The 18,814-nt window shown below is 43.0% G+C and overlaps 1 protein-coding gene across 1 annotated transcript in view; it reads right to left on the bottom strand.

Moving 5' to 3' along the window:
• Window positions 1-4,251: 4,251 nt before the first annotated feature.
• Marchf1 (membrane associated ring-CH-type finger 1) overlaps window positions 4,252-18,814 on the bottom strand; it is an 83,636-nt gene continuing 69,073 nt past the window's right edge. Inside the window, exons 4-6 of the mRNA XM_052162132.1 lie at window positions 15,149-15,464; window positions 12,014-13,057; window positions 4,252-7,553 (exon numbers count right to left, since the gene is read on the bottom strand). Of these exons, the coding sequence (XP_052018092.1) occupies window positions 7,246-7,553; window positions 12,014-13,057; window positions 15,149-15,464 (1,668 nt within the window). The 3' untranslated portion in view covers window positions 4,252-7,245. The remainder of the gene's footprint in view (window positions 7,554-12,013; window positions 13,058-15,148; window positions 15,465-18,814) is intronic.

Here is an 18,814-nt window from a genome sequence, read left to right as displayed (position 1 = left end):
CTCCCCTGTCTCTCCACATAGTCATGGCCGGCCTCTGCTTCTCTACTCTCTCCCTTTCTCTGCCTCTACTACCACCCTAACTCCCATCCCATGCCCTGAATAAACTAGTCTATACTATACCAGTGTGTGTGCCTCTGAAGAAGGGGTGCCTCTTTCTCTTTATGCTCACAACAGGCACTCTGTCTCAAGAGTCCCTGTGAGCTCAAGTGGCACTCTGTAGGGGGCAGCACTGCCGACCCATGGCCACCAACTGCCCTAGGGGGCAGATACTCCCTAGCATGGCACTGATGGGCTTCTAGAGTGGCATTTTACTCTGTGCCACTGGGGATTACAAGTCACTTGTTTTTTGATTTTACAGAGAATCACCTAAATTTGGGTTGGTTCTCACAAGAAAATTCGGACTTTTGAACAGTATTGGGACTATTCAAGGACCATGGAGACTATCTAAAGAGCCATGGTGTTTAACTAAATTCATTTTGGGATGGTCAAAGGCCCTCAATTTCCACCTTCTCGTGTTATTCTGAAAATTGTAGAGCATGTCTTAGTTGGGGCCTGAATGTCAGTAGGGGCAGGTCTTTGAAGGTTTTACCCACCCTGGGTCCAGGCAAGTCTTGTCACCAGTCAAGAAGTCCTTGCCAAGTTGCTGCAGGAACTGTAACAAACAGAAGTCCTAAAACTGAGTCAGAATATACTTCTCTTTTGGTTTTACTCCACTTAAGAATTTGGATTATAGCTGCATAAAAGTAACTAATACATCTTAAAATATCAGTTCAGGAAGCACACTTAGGTGATTCTTTCCTGTCTATTTCCAGGCAGCAGATCTTTGTTGGTGAGGACCAGCCAAAAGGCTGTTGCCGCATGTGCATTTCGGGGGTCATGTGGACTGTCTGTACTGCATAGTGACTTAACTGTTTGCCCACTAAGTTCTTTAAGATCATTATTTTACTACTTGTTCAAGGTCTGTAACTGTATCATTGCTAGCGTGCTGATATTCAGCTACTGGATCTCTATATTAAACAGCTCCTGTATTATTTTGCTGCATTGTTTTCTTTTCACAGGCAAGCAAACCGTACTCCGTATTGTTTTCTCTGAGAGCCAGATCTTGCCTGAAACCTTTCATGTGATTATGCAAGACAGAACTCTTTCTATAACTCTATTCTTGTAGACTGTTGCAAGTTACTCTCTAGATAGTGTAACTTGGGAACCTGCAGGAATATGTGTGTGTATGAATATGTAAACATTCATTGTAAACACACTTGAGGTGACCCTAAGGAAGCAGGCACATCTTGGGTGGACTTGCTTTTTTTTTTTTTTTTTAAACTTTGTAACGAGTTGGGCTCTGCTTCATGTTGACTTGTCTTCAAGTTCTTTTCTTTGACAAAGCTACAAACTTGAGTTTTCCCAGCCTGGAAGTCTCTACCAAAACTCCCTCGGCTGCAGGCAAGGAGAGCAGCATGGGACCTAGAGCAGCTGGGCATGGACACTCACCTACTGCTCAGACTCCTTACACTTTTTCAAAGGTGGGGTTGGGAACTTTACTGTTTCCATGCGCTATTGTATATTTATTCTTAACTGGTTTTGAGGCCCACTAAGGGAAATCACTATTTCTTCTTGATCGAAAGAATGCTATCTACTGGTCAAGTTACCCAAGACTTGAGTTAATCCAGTTGGGCTGGTCCCTCAGCTCGGTAAAGGACTACCCTTTAGAAAGCCAGTTCCCTTTAATTGATGCTAAAGAGATAGGATTAACTAAGCCTTTAGTGAGACGATGTACTTTTCCCCCAGGAAGCTGAGCCCAGGTACAGTTACTACTGAGTTGCCATGAAGCTCTCTGAAAAGGGTGGTTTGTTTTGGTTTGTTCTTCCTCCCCAAACCCCCAACATGGTTCTGAACGTGAGCGTGCTTTCTCTCACCCCTTGGGCTCTCTTCACTTTTACCCTGACGCCCTCAGACATGCAGCTGCTTGTTCTGATCGCGGCCGACACCCATTGCTGAACACTGAGTTTACATGGCTCTTGTACTGGCTGATTTTGTGTCAACTTGCCACAGGCTGGAGTCATCACAGAGAAAGGAGCTTCACCTGGGGAAGTGCCTCCATGAGATCCAGCTGTGGGGCATTTTTTCAGCTAGTGATCAAGGGGAGGGGGCTCCTTGGGGGTGGTACCATTTCTGGGCTGGTATTCTTGCATTCTATAAGAGAGCAGGCAGAGCAAACAAGGGGAAGCAAACCAGTAAGAACCATCCCTCCATGGCTTCTGCATCAGCTCCTGTTTCCTGCCCTGCTCCAGTCCTGACCTCCTTTGGTGATGAACAGCAATTTGGAACTGTAAGCTAATAAACCCTTTCCTCCCCAACTTGTTTCTTGGTCATGATGTTTGTGCAGGAATGGAAACCGTGACTAAGATAGCTCTCCAACTTCCTATTCTCTCCCTTGAGGTAGCTGCTGTGATTTCCAGCTTGCCTGCTTGGTTGTTGATTAAAGTCTAATCGAATTGACCTGGAGCTTCTTTCTGAGTCTGATCTGAAATTATTTTATTGACAAGACTAAGAACCCTGAAAGGGGTCCCCAATTTCCCCAGTAATGTGAGGTGACCCTAAGGAAGCAGGCACATCTTGGGTGGACTTGCTTTTTTTTTTTTTTTTTAAACTTTGTAACGAGTTGGGCTCTGCTTCATGTTGACTTGTCTTCAAGTTCTTTTCTTTGACAAAGCTACAAACTTGAGTTTTCCCAGCCTGGAAGTCTCTACCAAAACTCCCTCGGCTGCAGGCAAGGAGAGCAGCATGGGACCTAGAGCAGCTTCTGCATCAGCTCCTGCTTCCTGCCCTGCTCCAGTCCTGACCTCCTTTGGTGATGAACAGCAATTTGGAACTGTAAGCTAATAAACCCTTTCCTCCCCAACTTGTTTCTTGGTCATGATGTTTGTGCAGGAATGGAAACCGTGACTAAGATAGCTCTCCAACTTCCTATTCTCTCCCTTGAGGTAGCTGCTGTGATTTCCAGCTTGCCTGCTTGGTTGTTGATTAAAGTCTAATCGAATTGACCTGGAGCTTCTTTCTGAGTCTGATCTGAAATTATTTTATTGACAAGACTAAGAACCCTGAAAGGGGTCCCCAGTTTCCCCAGTAATGTGATGTTCTAGGTGGAGCCCCCAAAATTTCCAGAAATAACACATTAGTCACCATAGATTTGGCATAAGTATGTTCAGATTCTAGTTAAAAACTTAGACCATTATCAAATCTTAAATTAAGAATTCAAGGGTTTCATTAGAAAAACCTGTTGTAAATACAACGCTAAGAGTCCCAGCACAGTAGACAGAAAGCAGAGAAACTACAGCCAAGATTTGGAGCATTTGTTTAATATACAAAGTCTTTCACAGATAATTAGTTTTCTTAGTTTGTTAAGCACAGATTACTCACAAACAGTAAATTGTTAATGAAAGACAATTACGTAAAACTAAAAATGTACAAATGCCCAATCTCAAAAATTGCACACACTTAATATTTTCTCCTTTGTTTGAATGTTATATCTAATTTCAACATGGGCTTTCTTCAGATATGGGGGATACATTGCAGTCTAACTGAATAGCTTCACTTTAGTGTATTGTTATGGAAAATAGCACCATTGGGCTGACCAGTTACAATAATGATAGTAGGATTTAGCTTCTACACTTAGTATTTGCTCCAAAACATCCATTGGTAAGGCAAGGCAACGTATACCTGACAGATGGAATGAATGGTCTCCCACCCCTCGCCTTTGTGATTTCTCTTAATGATGTCATTGTATTAATGGCCTCATTTTTTAGCTGAAGAACAAATGGAGGTTACCCATGTCCTCAAAAAAGAAAAATTATAGGTATGAATGAGGGTTCTCCTGCAGGATATCATCACCGGTAGCATCAACGGCTCTAAATGAAGTTTTGATCCTGGGACATTCTGAGAAAGACTGATGTCTGCATTGTAATGTCCTGGGTCGTTGGGACTCTTAGGATTTTAGGTGGCTGTGAACTGCTATGTGGATGCTGAGAAATCAAGCAGGAGCCTCTGGGAGCAGAAAGTGTACCCACTAATGCACCTCTTCCATCCCGGGCGTCACCTTAAATGCTTTAATTCACGTCTCATTGAATAATTGCACCCAGTGAAAATATCAGCTCTTGATAGAAAGCATTTTCGAAGTCTGGTTCATGACGTTTCTCACAGCACAGCTTCATGTTGTGTTTATAAAAATCCAGTTTGAAAGTCTAAACTCAGGGATAATTTTGTTTCAATGTCACTTTATTTTTTACATGAGAGCAGGTAAACACACTTCAAAATAATGCCATTCTGTCAAGCTGGGTTTTCTCCTTGAGCAGTAAGTCAGGCCATCAAAACCAAACCTTTTCTTTGTTATTAAGGGAAAAACCATTACCACACATTGTGAAAAGATGTTTTCAATACTGGCTTTATTCTTTGAGTCTTAACCTTTTTTGTTTGTTTTACGTTTGGAGAAAGGTCTGCAGCCTAGGCTGGCCTCTACTTGGGATTTACTATGTAGCAGAGGATAACCCTGAGATCCTAAGCTTAGAGTGTTGGGATTACAGGTGTGTACCTACCATGCCCAGCGCCAACACTGCTGTTCTATATATGAATAGTTAGGGCAGATTGTGTGAATCATAGTCATTTCAGGTAATAATTTAGAGGAAAAAATTTGTGGGTTTCAAAGCATCAAAAGATACCAGAATAATCACTGAGTGATACATACCTTAGAGTTCTATCAAATACTCATTTAAAGACAAAGTTTATGATAGTTTACTTGAAGCATTTAGCTATCACTTTAAAACAGCTTGCTATCTTTTCTCATTGATGTAGCAAAGCTTGTCTCTACTTTTTATTCTGTTTATTTTAGTGCTGGTGTACATCTTGCAAAATAAGGTGTAGCCAACTGCCTTCCTCTGTGAAACAAGCTATTCAAATATCCATCTTGGTTGTAAACAGTGCTTTCTGTGGTAATTCAGGTATATAATTCATTTCCTCCTGCTGTAAAAAGGTAAACCAATTTTAGTTTGCACTTGCAAGAAGAGGTAGACCCCTCCTTGTGCAGTATTGGTAGACATCAAATTGTCATCATAGGAAGAGCAAGGGGAACTATACAGAAACACTGAATGATGGTCAGTCCCTTTGTGTGAAGTCATGGACAATCCATCCTCCCTTTGCTGTTCCTATTCTTAAATATTTAAAGTGGAAAGTTGGCAGGAAGTTAATACAAAGCTTCTGTCATTTGTGCTGAAGGCCTGGTCCAGATTATTTATGTCCATTGCTTTGTCCATGTCCCCCCGAGTTTTAAGAAAGACCAGTGTTTAACCTTTCCTTGACTTGACCTTAACATTTCTCTTGCATATATACATGAATATACATGTCACACACACAGTTAACATTGTTCACTATGTCTTTATTTCTAAGGGTGGGACTATGTGGACCCAGTGTCAATCACTACAAATACTCTTCCCGTTGAAAGATCCTTTTGTTTTTCCTTTTCCTTCATCATCCATGAAGAACAACCACTGATGATTACAAAGTGCATGAGTGTGGAACCCACATTTGTGCAACCTGATGCCCATGCTTTGGTTCTTAGGGCCATCTCTGCCTTTTCAGGATAATAAATAATCACAGCTCACAACAACAAAAGTCACTTTTAAAAAAGGTGATCATCTCTTTTTGTCAGGTAACTTTGTATTTACCCAGCTCATTGCAGTTGATCATTCATATCAGTTTATCTGAATCTGTGTAGAGCACAGTAATCAGCTGTTGAGCCAACAACCCGGCCTATCGCTCACCATGGATTGTACAGGATATTTTTACTTTTGAGCTGAGTGAGGGAAATACTATCAGGTTTAAACATGGGGTTAAGATCTTTAATTAAAATACCCATGTCACATTGACCCTCCATGTGAATTTAAAAACCTTAACACACCTGATTTAGTAGCAAAATAATTTATTTCCCTATCTTAGTTACTTTATAGCTTCTATATAGAAGTTGACTTCATAACATTGCTACACATTTTACTGACTTCTTGCACTTTTGGTTTTATTCACCCCTTTGAAACTAGGTTGACATCAAGCCAGAATACATAATTTGGTGAGTTTAGTGCTTTGTAAATTGTCACCTTTAAATGAAACTGCACAGCAGAATAATGGATTAAACTGCTGCTTTAAAATAATCAACTTAAATGAAACAAATGTAGTTTCTAATGCAAGGACTCTGCTAACCAATATTGTTATTTAAATCCTGTCCAACACACTTCATTCATATTGAAGTGTGCCATAAATACATGCAGAATTTTGAAGACTTGGTTCAAGAAAATAATGAAAGCTATTTTATAATTGATGACATGAAATAACTTGTATATATAGTGTTAACTAAACAGCGAAAATCAATTGACTTATTTATTTTTACTTTTCCTAATGGGGCACACTAGGAGATTTAAAATTTACAACTGTGGTTGTATTTTGTAGCTCATGTTATATGTTGTTAAGTACTGTGTAATAGGGACCAGAAAAAAATCAAAAATATGGCATGATAGTTGCTCAAAAAACAATGATAGCTAAACTCCACAATGCTCTGAAAATCTCTCCTTCATTTTAACAAAATTTCAAACATTTCTATCTTCAAAAGTGTATTGCATCCATTTAAAAACATGCATCTGTCAAAATAACCAGACTTCACAATAGCCAGAGAAATCAGCTGTCAAAGTATTAAAAAAAAAAACAACCCTCTCAAGTACTCCAAGTTTGCTTCTGGTGTGACTTAGGGATGAGGCACACAATTTCAGGCTTAAGCCCAGATTGTGTGTGTGAGTGTGTGAGTGTGTGAGTGTGTGTGTGTGTGTGTGTCTGATTTCCAGTGGAGAAGGCTAACATTACAGAACCATACAAAGAAGTATACATTGCAGTTGAAGTCTGTTCAGGGATTTCCTCTGCACTACTTGAAGGAGTATCACGCGTCCATCGCTCTGGAAGACTGGCTTGTGCCAACCATGCCTTATGAACTCATTCCCCAAGACACTCCCCTTTTCCAGGTCCCACCGCAGGCTCTGCTTCTGGAGATCCTGGTCATTTGTTATTTTCTTCTCATTTCCTTTTGGCTCCAAGTCATGACAAGTCAGTAGAGAAAAGGAGAAGATAAAGAAGCCCCCAGAGCAGAAGCACTTCTGTTTGTAGTGGCTGGGGGCTGTGAAGAGCCTTCTGTGAAGAAGTTCCCCTCTTGTTCCATCAGACTGGTATGACCTCAGGCGGGGCTCCCTCTGCAGCTGGCAGTGTATTTGAACCTGTCTGTGGCACAGGCACAACCACAGCATCCTTGATTTCCGTGTTCACATTACACGGGAAGTTCTTCTCCAGTTTGTTGGCAGTATCAGGGCAATTCTGCACAAAGATCACACGGTTGTAGGCCTTCAGCCGGCGCCACAGTTGGACGTAGACTTTACACTGTACATACATGAAGACGAGACCTCCCGTGAAGCCAATAGCCACCACAACCAGTTTTGTCCAAAATGGCCATTCCAGCACACCTTTGAGAAAGAGAGAGTGTTGTTATCAAGTTGTCATTTCTAATTCGGTGTCCCTACTTCCCACCATGATCCCTACCAACTGTACCTGCTTCCCTGAGCTATGTCAGGCAAAGGGAAGGGGATCAGTGTGCAGTCACCCAAACTATGAAACAGTGACCATTTTTGGTATATTCACACTTCTCCAAAAACAATTCATTCTCAGTTGTAGTGGGTATGAAGATTGCTTTCTATTGAACCAACTAATACAAACTTCAGTACCCTGGCAAAAGTGCTCACATTTTCTGTCCTACTGGTCACTTGTGGGGCTAGTATTTGTGAAATACGATTTCCTACATCTTAATAACAAACAAAATTTTTTTTGTCTGTTACCTCTTTTTTCCTTTGAAAAACGGGAGTGGGGGCAGTCTGAACTTAAATGGATTTGTACTGTTCGCAGAAAGCATCCCCCCAAGGCTGCTGCCCCACTAATCTTGTTCCCCTATTTCGGTCGCCTAACTGTTTTTCTGTGCTTCTTTCCTAATCAAATCTGAAACTTATTTTTATAGTAGGTCAAGAGTATGCCATAGAACTTACTAGAGACTTTCTGGATAGCCAAGGAATTTCCTTCAACTACTTTATGATTTAATTAATTCAGCATGTTTAGCTTGGTTACAATGAAGAAAATATGTTAAAAACTCTTAGCTCGAGTTAAAGCTAACAAAGAGATGCTCACAATAGATCTCTAGCAAAGAAATAAAAGAGCAAGAAGCAGTGGTCCAAGATTGTTTTTATAGTGGACTCTACTCCAAAATCACTCTTAAAAGAAAGAAAGAAATCTGGTATAAAAGAATATATTGTTAGGGTTTCTTCCATGGATTCAGGTGTATGCTTAGGTCAGATTACAGAACCGAAGGTTCTGTCAGCATTAAAACATTTGGAAACTTGTAATTTATGTATTTATGGAAACCTTATGTCCACAAATACATTGCATCATTTTGCATGTTCATGGTATATATGGGTATATGTATGTATGTCTGCATGTGTAAGAGCACATGTGTGTCAGGACACATGTATGTGTGCATATGTGTAGAGGCCATAGGTTGATATTGGGAGTCTTCCTCATCTTACTGAGGCAAAGCCTGAACCCCGAGCACACCGACTTGACTACTTGGGCTGGCCAGCTTGCTCCAGGGACTTCCTGTCGCTACCTCCTGTGTGCTGGGATTGCATCAGGCCACCACCCGCCAGCCTGTACGTGGGTGCTGGGGATCGGAACACCAGTCCCTAGGTTCGCAAGGCAAGTGTTTTCACTTGGTGAGCCATCTGCTCAGATCCAGCTCTGCAGCCTTATAATGTATAAGAAAGGTTTTGTGCCTAGAATCTGATAGTTTCCCCTGACGTATTCTCTAATCTCCTATATGTTTCTAATCTAGCTTTTCTCTTATACTTTATCTGATGCCCCATCTGTGTAGCATTGGAAACCAAGTGTACCCTGTCCTAATACTGGTTAAGTCTGCCTCATTAACTGCCCCATCCTCTTTGTAATAAACTACTGATTCATTAGAGCTCACCCCCATGAGTAGAAGATTACATTTATGGCCGTTGACAAACACAGAATCCATGCTTCAGTTAGTGACATTATTTCCTGTAAAGGAATCCCTGCAGAAACTCCATGATCCCTATTACCATGGCAATCTAGGCCAACCTCTGAGGTTGGTATATAAAGAAAAAACAAGGTTTTATTGTCTGAAAAGGCAAATGCCTTTTTCAAAATACTTTTAATTGTCTACATAGAATTTCACTAGAAATACTAATAATGTTGATCCACTTTGGAGCAAATGGAAGGACTGAGAATATTAAATTGGGAGAGGTGCTGGGGATAGTTAGGACTTCCGGAGTTACTCCTTTGGAGAAGTTACTTGGGCGTTATGGTCTCATGGATCAACCTTAGGGCCTTGGGCTTGGTGCAGGTGTCTCTCCTGGCTAAGCCATCTTGCTCCTTTGTGAACTGCAAAACAGAGGTAGGCAATCGGTATGCTCGATGGTTAGAATAACAAAAGCCAAGCTGGAGAGATGCTCAGCTGGTAATCTTCAAAAAGAGAGGTGCTTAGTTCCCAGCATCTATGTTGTCAAAACTTGTTTATCTAGTTTCCCTTTTCTGTCCTCCAGTGTACCAGCACGTGCACACACATATGCACGCAAGCACAAATAAATAAACCTTTAGGAAAAATAGCCAAACTCCACACAGCTTAGCTGCATCTGCCATTCTAGCTGACAACATCGTCACTACCAGACAAGTAAAGGAACCTATTAGGCTTGACTGTGCAGCTGCTGTTGGAATGCCAGCCCTGTCCAGGTGCAACAGTTGACAGTACAGAGGAGGCCACCTGGCTCAGGCCAGGACAAACACCTAACCAAAGCACAGAATGGGGGGAAGTAAACGGTCGCCATTCTACGTCACTGCCTTCTGATGCATTTTATATAGTGAAGACCAACTGATACATTGCTTTAGGATGGAGGCAAAGTTACTCCCACCCACTGGGTTCTTGCTTTTAGTTAAGAGAAATCAACACTGCAGTAAACTGGCAAAGTGCAGGAGATCAGAGTGATTTGAATGCCTGTGAACAGCTGTTGTGGTGGCCCAAATGACTTGCGTGCCCCATGTCTCTGGCTGGTTAAGCCACACACGAAGAGCAGCAGTTTTCGTGGCGCCCACATTCAAATCTTTCTCACAGCTCCAGGTTATGGATGCTTCCAGAATCCAGAAGGTCTGGAGTCAAGTTAGCCACAGCCATGCTGTTGGTGTGGAGCCTCACCATATGCCCCTGCATCCCTGGCCATTTTAATTCTTTTCACCAGAGATACACAAAAAAGAGGCACCAGAAATCAATGAAAAGGCCTTTAACCAGAAGGCGCGAGCGAGCATGTGCACTGATTTGCTAGGGAGCTCTTAATGTGACCTGTATCAATCAAAAGACAGCCACTTACAAACTGGACAGCTGTCCCCTGGTCCTTTCAAATGCATTTGCTTTTTACAGATATCTTTTGTCAAAAACAAAAACATAAAACAAAATGCATTTATTTCCCTTGGAAGTAGAACGAGGTCTCTGGCCTTCTCTTTGGCACACAGGCTGGGATGTCTTTAACATCTCATTTTCTGTTTTCTCTTTCAGTCAAATTGGAGAAACCAGAAGGTTGCAGGTGGGTTTGTAATGTAGCTGCCGGTCATGCAATTACATTTTTTTCTTTACTCTTAAACCAACAATTTCTAGGTCTCTCTTTGAAGGGTGCTATTTCTTCATGCTCGGTGTGTCCTGTCATGTGACTGAAAACAACTAGAATGCATCTAAAGCCTTTGAATCACCCAGCAGAGAACCAGAAGCTGCAGGGACATCCTATGTCTTAAAAAAGTGCTGATCATCTGGAATAGATCCAGCTGGGGCTTTGATTACTCATTTTTCAAACTGACTGCACCTGTGAGCTGATGCTCTTGGCTCCCCCCCCCCCTTTTCTGTTGTATAAATTAAACAGCACAGTGCATACTTCATTTCTTTTAGTATTAAAATTAGTTCTTAAATAAAATTAAATGTAAAATTCAGTGTAAATAAGCCATGACTGATGTGACAAGAAGCCCTGTATAGAAGCACATTTCAGTTAACCTAATGCACAAAGACAGATCATGACATTTGAAAACAATATAAAAAAGGCCCCCAGAAGGCAGAGAGTCTAGGGCTTTCAGTTTTACAAGTGAAGTGAGGAAAATTTGCTTCAGATACATGATTTTCTTCAACATAACTTCCAGTGAAGAAGGCAGATCTAGAGCCCTGCCTATCAGCAACTACTGGGCCAGTGTCTGCTATATTAAGTTGGTACTGATCTCTAAAAGTCACCTCCAGCCACAGACACAGCCATAGCCACAGCTCAGGAACAACTTTGGATTTCCAGCAATGCCAAGTGCTCCCTGAATGATAACATATGGTCCCGGCCTAAAGGATCTTCCGTTAGCACTTGGTTGTCCAGTGCCAAAATATCAGCTCTGAAAACATACACACAACTAACATATGCACTCAATAGATTATATTTAGGAATATATGCATATGTTTATGTGTATTGTATGCATGTGTATATGCATACAATAGCAATTAATGAAAAAAGAGGCCATGGATTTGAAGGAGAGCAGGGAGGAGTCTATGGGAGGGGAGCTTAGAGCAAAGGGAAGGGAGAAATGTAATTAAATTATAATCTCAAAAATTAACAAAAATGTAGACAAACATATACTATTCAGGCTATGTGTATATGTATAGTGTTCATGACTTATAAATGCACCCACATTTAGACTTGGGTTCTGCATGGAGATCTCATTCCTTACATACCAGTATTCTAAAAGAAAATCAAAAATCCCTATAGAAGAGACACCCAATTCACAGGTCAAACTACTGTTGCTTTAAAAATAGAAGCTTTTGCTCATTTTTTAAAAAAAGATAACATACTGGAGCATTTGTGTAGTCCTTGCAAGGAAGAGGCAGGAGCACTAACTGCTGCTCCAGTGAAAGAGGCAGCAACAGCCATAATGTAGATTGAGAAGGAGAGGAAGAGGAGGTGTGGGATCCAGGTGTGGGATCCAGGTGTGGGATCCAGGTGTGGGATCCAGGTGTGGGATGGAGGTGTGGGATGGAGGTGTGGGATGGAGGTGTGGGATCCAGGTGTGGGATGCAGGTGTGGGATGCAGATGTGGGATGGAGGTGTGGGATGGAGGTGTGGGATCCAGGTGTGGGATGCAGGTGTGGGATGCAGGTGTGGGATCCAGGTGTGGGATGGAGGTGTGGGATCCAGGTGTGGGATCCAGGTGTGGGATGGAGGTGTGGGATCCAGGTGTGGGATGGAGGTGTGGGACCCAGGTGTGGGATCCAGGTGTGGGATGCAGGTGTGGGATGGAGGTGTGGGATCCAGGTGTGGGATGCAGGTGTGGGATGCAGGTGTGGGATGCAGGTGTGGGATCCAGGTGTGGGATGCAGGTGTGGGATGCAGGTGTGGGATCCAGGTGTGGGATCCAGGTATGGGATGCAGGTGTGGGATCCAGGTGTGGGATCCAGGTGTGGGATGCAGGTGTGGGATGCAGGTGTGGGATCCAGGTGTGGGATCCAGGTGTGGGATGCAGGTGTGGGATGCAGGTGTGGGATGCAGGTGTGGGATCCAGGTGTGGGATGCAGGTGTGGGATCCAGGTGTGGGATCCAGGTGTGGGATGCAGGTGTGGGATCCAGGTGTGGGATGCAGGTGTGGGATCCAGGTGTGGGATGCAGGTGTGGGATGCAGGTGTGGGATCCAGGTGTGGGATGCAGGTGTGGGATCCAGGTGTGGGATGCAGGTGTGGGATCCAGGTGTGGGATGCAGGTGTGGGATCCAGGTGTGGGATGCAGGTGTGGGATCCAGGTGTGGGATGCAGGTGTGGGATCCAGGTGTGGGATCCAGGTGTGGGATCCAGGTGTGGGATCCAGGTGAGGGATCCAGGTGTGGGGTACCAGACATGTCTCATCTGAAAGAACGGCCATCTTAAAGCATGTGGGCTTGCTTTCTTTCCTGGTCACCACAGTTCAAAGGATTTTTGCTGCTGTAGACTCAACATCAGTTCTGATTGGAAAGGACAATTTGTTCCTCTTCAGACACCTCCAAAGGTTTTTAAAATATGCTAGCCTTTTAAATTAGACAGGTTTTTCTCCAAGAACTTCAAAGGAAAGTTCAGGATTGGTGGTCACAACGCCTGAGGAAGATTAGCATGCTAACAGTTCAGCAGATACCCACGCCACCTGTCCATGCATGGGAAAAAGGAAGGCTTTGGACAACTCAGAAAGATGCTCATGATGCCCTACTGTGCATTTGTCAGGAGAGTGGGCAAATGGCTTGTGAATAGAGGTGATTCTATTTGTAAGACTTATTTTGGTTGGCACGTGTCCTGGGAGATGTCCCACCAGCACTCAGCTCTGCAGAGAGCCTCAGTCTCTGCCACCCCACAACTATCTCGTTTCTTAATTTAACAACTTTGAATATCAAAGGTAAGAAAGGATCTTATTGTGGGAAGGCAGCGGAAAACACTTCAAAGGTTATCTAATCTCTCTGTGTGAAACCTAATCTTTGATTATAACTCAAGTATGTACGTATGTATGTATGTATGTATGTATGTATGTATGTATGTGTATATATATTCTCATGTAGTCTGCACTGGCCTTGAATTCACACTGTAGCCAAAAATTACTCTAAATTCCTTATTCTCCTGCCTGTCTTCAGGTTGTCAAGGTAACGGGTGCAGCTATTATACCCTATTGATGTGGTGACCAACATCCTGAACACTAAGCCAGCTCTCTATTAACTGAAGTACATCATGAACACTGAGGTTTTTATTGGGAAAATTTACTTTGTAGGGTTACTCCTGGTCTGAAGTACTGTTGACTGTGAGGCATTATTTTAAATACGTGATTGGTGGGGGTGACTGACTGTGGTGTTGCCATTCCCGAGCTGGTGGTCCTGTACTGATGATACTAAGAAAGCAGGCTGAGCACTCCCCATCAGAAGTAAGCAAGTAAGCTGCAGCCCTTGTGGCTTCTGCATCAGCTCCTGCCTCCAGGTTCCTGTCTTGTGTGAGTCTGTGTCCTGTCTTCTCTCAAGGATGGATTGCTGTCACCTGGAAGTATGAGCTGACATAAACCCTTTCCTCCCCAATTTGCTTTTGATCATGGTGTTTCTTCACAGCAGTAACTAAGGCTTGTCAAAACTAAGACACAGGAATGGGAGGATGTCACTGTGACAGACCTGACCATGGTTTTGTGGGGGAGGATTATGGAAGGAGTTTTGGAACCTTGGCTAGAAAAGTCATTGAGTGTTGAGAGCTCAGTGAGCTGTTCTTTTCTTTCTTTCTCTTTCTTTCTCTTTCTTTCACTTTCTTTCTCTTTCTTTCTCTTTCTTTCTCTTTCTTTCTTTCTTTCTTTCTCTTTCTTTCTTTCTTTCTTTCTTTCTTTCTTTCTTTCTTTCTTTCTTTCTTTCTTTCTTTCTTTCTTTCTTTCTTTCTTTCTTTCTTTCTTTCTTTCTTTCTTTCTTTCTTTCTTTCTTTCTTTCTTTCTTTCTTTTTTTTTTTTTTTCCGAGACAGGGTTTCTCTGTGTAGCCCTGGCTGTCCTGGAACTCACTCTGTAGACCAGGCTGGACTCAAACTCAGATATCAGATATCCACCTGCCTCTGCCTCCCAAGTGCTGGGATCAAAGGCGTGCGTCACCACTGCCCTGTTAGTGAACTGTTCTTTAGAAACTTCGAAGATCAGACTGTTGAGAGCAGTACAGACTATGCAGGCCTGGCTTGTGACGTTTCAGAGGGAAGCAAAGACTCTACCCGGTCTTCTGTGTGAAGAATCTGTGGTGTCCCGTCAGCTGACGCTGAAGGACTGACTGTGATTGACAGGAGAACAGCACTAATAACATGAAACCTTTCCTTTGCTGGGACATCGATGCTGGTCAGCTAGGGCTGAAGAACCAGCTGTGAGCAGGAGGAGGCCAGCATTGCTGAGGTGAAGTCTCCTGGGACCTGTTGCCTAAGGTCAGAACATGGAAGTTGTGTTCTGGAAGTGGACAAGGCTGTACCTCGGGCTGTGCTGGCAGCTGAACTTGATAGCATAAGGGTCACCCACATGGTGCTGGTTTTGAAGACATGAAGGGTCCATGAACGGCAGCTGATGTTTGGCACTGTGTGGCAGGGCTGGAGTGCTTGAGAACAGCCAAGGAGAGGCTCCTGGTGAAGGTGCAGCCCAGCTTCAGCAAGGAACCTCAGCAGTTTTGGAGATGCCAGGGCCATGCTGTCCACCAAGAACAGCAGCAGCAGTGGAGTGGAGCCGGCCGGAACCTGGTAGACAAGCTGTGTGTGCTGCGGAGGGCAGCGCGTGAGGAGTGGCCTACGACTCTCGGAGGAGCGAATCCCAGACATCAGACATTGAGTTATTTACATTGTTGGAGTTGCTTTGCCCAGAGTGTGACTTTGTCCTGTTTCTTCTCTCTTAAAGAAAGTATTTGACTTAATTTTGATTTTCACAGTAGCCCTCAGCTAAATTGTTAAACTTTTAAAAGAGGGCTTGGATATCTTTGACAAAGAGATTAAATATTTTAGTTTTTTTTTTTTTTTTTCGAGACAGGTTTTCTCTGTGTAGCCCTGGCTGTCCTGGAACTCACTCTGTAGACCAGGCTGGCCTCGAACTCAGAAATCCGCCTGCCTCTGCCTCCCAGAGTGCTGGGATTACAGGCGTGCGCCACCACCCGCCCGGCTGAGATTAAATATTTTAGAGAGACCAAAATGTTAATGTGTTTGAATATGTAAGGATTGTGGGACTTTTTTCAAGTTATTTATGTTTTATATTGTGATGTTAATAATAGTAATGTGCTGTTTTGCGCATAAATGAGAAATGAAATGTTCTAATTGAAAGTGACGTGCTTATGGAGTATTGTGTTACCCAGCTGCTAGAAACAATGATCTGATGAAATTTGTAGGCAAATGGATGGGACTAGAAAAAAAATCACCCTGACTGAGGTTAGCCAGACCCAGGAAGACAAACATGGTATGTAGTCACTTATAAGTGGATATTAGCTGTTAAGTAAAGGATAATCATGCTACAATCCACAGATCCAGAGAGGCTAAGTAAAAAGGGGATCAACGGGCAATTCATGAATCACCCTGGGAAGGTGGGTACTGAGGGGGACCTAGTACTGTGGGAATTCCCTGGAATCTATGAGAGTGACCCTAGTGAAGTCTCCTAGTAATGGGGGCTATGGAGTCCAAGCCGGCCATCTTCTTGCCTGTGCAAGGCCTACAGCAGTGGGACTGGACATCAACCCAGCCATAAAACCTTCAACCTACAATATTTCCTATCTGCACCATGTGCTGGGGTACTACTAGTGACACAGAATGTGTGCAGGTGGCCAAACAACTGGTCTAGTTTTGAAGTCTGTGGCACAAGAGGGAGCCCACGCCTAATACTATATAAATGGCCAGGAACCAGAGGCAGGTCAGCCTAGAAACCCAGGATAAAGCTGAATACAACTTGCAAAAATTAAAATAATAATAATAAAATCAGTGAAAATGATTTCTAATGATGTTTAATATCTAATGATATTTCTAATTCTGCTATACTCACAGATTGGTGCCTAGCCCAACTGTATCAGGGAAGCAGTGTCCACCAACTGTTGGGAGCAGATTCAGACACCCACAGCCATACACTAGGCAAAGTCAGAGGAAGACCGAAAGAAAAGAGTAAGGTTTCTAGGAGTCAGAAGAGCCAAGGACATCACGAGAGCATGTCCCACAGAGTCAACTAACCAGGCCTCATAGGAGCTCACGGAGACTGGAGGGGACAGTCATGGAGCCTGTATCAGTCTGAGCTAGGCCCTCTGCATATATGCTATGGTTGTGTAGCTTGGTGTTCTTGTGAGACTCCTAACAGAGAGAGGATTTCTGACTTTTTCACCTGTGCTTGGGACTCTTCCTCATGCTGGGCTGTCTTGTCCAGCCTTGATATGAGAGTATGCGCCTAGTCCTAGTGTAACTTTACGTGCCATGTTTGGTTGATATCCCTGGGAAACTTGCTCTTTTTTGAAGGGAAACTGAGGAGGAGTGGATCTGGCGGAGAGCAGGGGTGGGGGAAGAGGGTCTGGGAGGAGAGGAGGTAATGGGAACTATAGTTGGGATACAATGTCTGTAAAGAAAAATTTTAAAAACATTTAGTGATGGGGAAGGACTCTTTGCCTCTCTAGATCTGCCAATTTGTGCTGTTCCTCTCAGTCTTCTTTCTGGCTAGAAAAAAAAATTCCCTAACACTGTAAGGAAAAGAAAAAAACAGAACTTTGATATAGGTGTTTTGTAATTTACTAATTTCCTGAGTTCAACAGGCATTAAATTAAACCAGGAATTCAAATTAACAAATACATTCTGTTAATGAGAGAGAGAGAGAGAGAGAGAGAGAGAGAGAGAGAGAGAGAAAACAGGAAACAAAAGTGATGTGTTGGTGTGTCAAGTTGACAAAAGGTCAGTTGTACTGATTGTTTTATGTCAACTTGACACAAACTAGAATCATCTGAGAGGAGGGAATCTCAACTAAAAATGGCTCCATAAAATCCTGTAATAAGGATACATGCTCCACTATATTCATAGTAGCCCTATTTATAATTGCCAGAAGCTGGAAAGAACCCAGGTATCCCTCGACAGAAGAGTGGATGCAAAAACTGTGGTATATCTACACAATTGAGTACTATTCAGCCATTAGAAACAATGAATTCATGAAATTCTTAGGCAAATGGATGGAGCTGGAGAACATCATACTAAGTGAGGTAACCCAGTCTCAAAAGATGAATCATGGTATGCACTCACTAATAAGTGGATATTAACCTAGAAAACTGGAATACCCATAACATAATCCACACATCAAATGAGGTACAAGAAGAATGGAGGAGTGGCCCTTGTTCTGGAAAGACTCAGTGAAACAGTATAGGGTAAAACCAGAACAGGGAAGTAGGAAGGGTTGGGTGGGAAAACAGGGGGAGGGAAGGGGACTTATGGGACTTTCAGGGAGTGGGGGTCCAGAAAAGGGGAAACCATTGGAAATGTAAATAAAAAAATATATTGAATAAAAAAAAAAAAGAAAAAAAAAGAATGACAGATTCCAGTAAAAAAAAAAAATCCTGCTGTAAGGCATCTTTTAAATTAGTGACCAATGAGGGAAGGCCCAGAAGGTCCAGCCTATTGTGGGCGGTGCCATCCCCGGGCTAGTGGTCCTGGGTTCTACTAAGAAAGCAGCCTGAGCAAGCCATGGGGAGCTGTAAGCAGCATCCTTCCATGGCTTCTGCATCACCTCCCGCCTCCAAGTTCTTGACGTGTTAGAGTTCCTGTCCTGCCCGTCCTCAGTGAAAACTGTTCCTGGGCATTGTAAGCTCAAACACTCCCCCGCCCCCACCGATTTGCTTTTGGTCATTGTGTTTCAACACAGCAATACAAACGCTAACACATCCGGTTCATAATGTTGTACTCTGTGGTAGTTTATGAATGTGACTTGAAGGTGGGGGAGAATGGAGAAAGTCTAAGAGGCTTTCGCAGCTTTCTATAAAACACTGTTTTCACGTGAATATTGTTAGTGGGGAAGGAGATGAATGGATAGAGTTCAGGGCTGTATGAGGCAGAAAGCATAGGATTTGGTCATGAAGAGAGAAGACTGACAGGAAAAGGAGTGGGAGCCAGACATTAAGCATGGCTTTTCCAAGATTCTGAGG

This window comes from Apodemus sylvaticus, chromosome 18 (assembly GCF_947179515.1).
Source record: "Apodemus sylvaticus chromosome 18, mApoSyl1.1, whole genome shotgun sequence".
Taxonomy (NCBI): domain Eukaryota; kingdom Metazoa; phylum Chordata; class Mammalia; order Rodentia; family Muridae; genus Apodemus; species Apodemus sylvaticus.
Note: the sequence above shows the minus strand (reverse complement) of the source record. Positions and strands in the feature narration are given on the sequence as shown.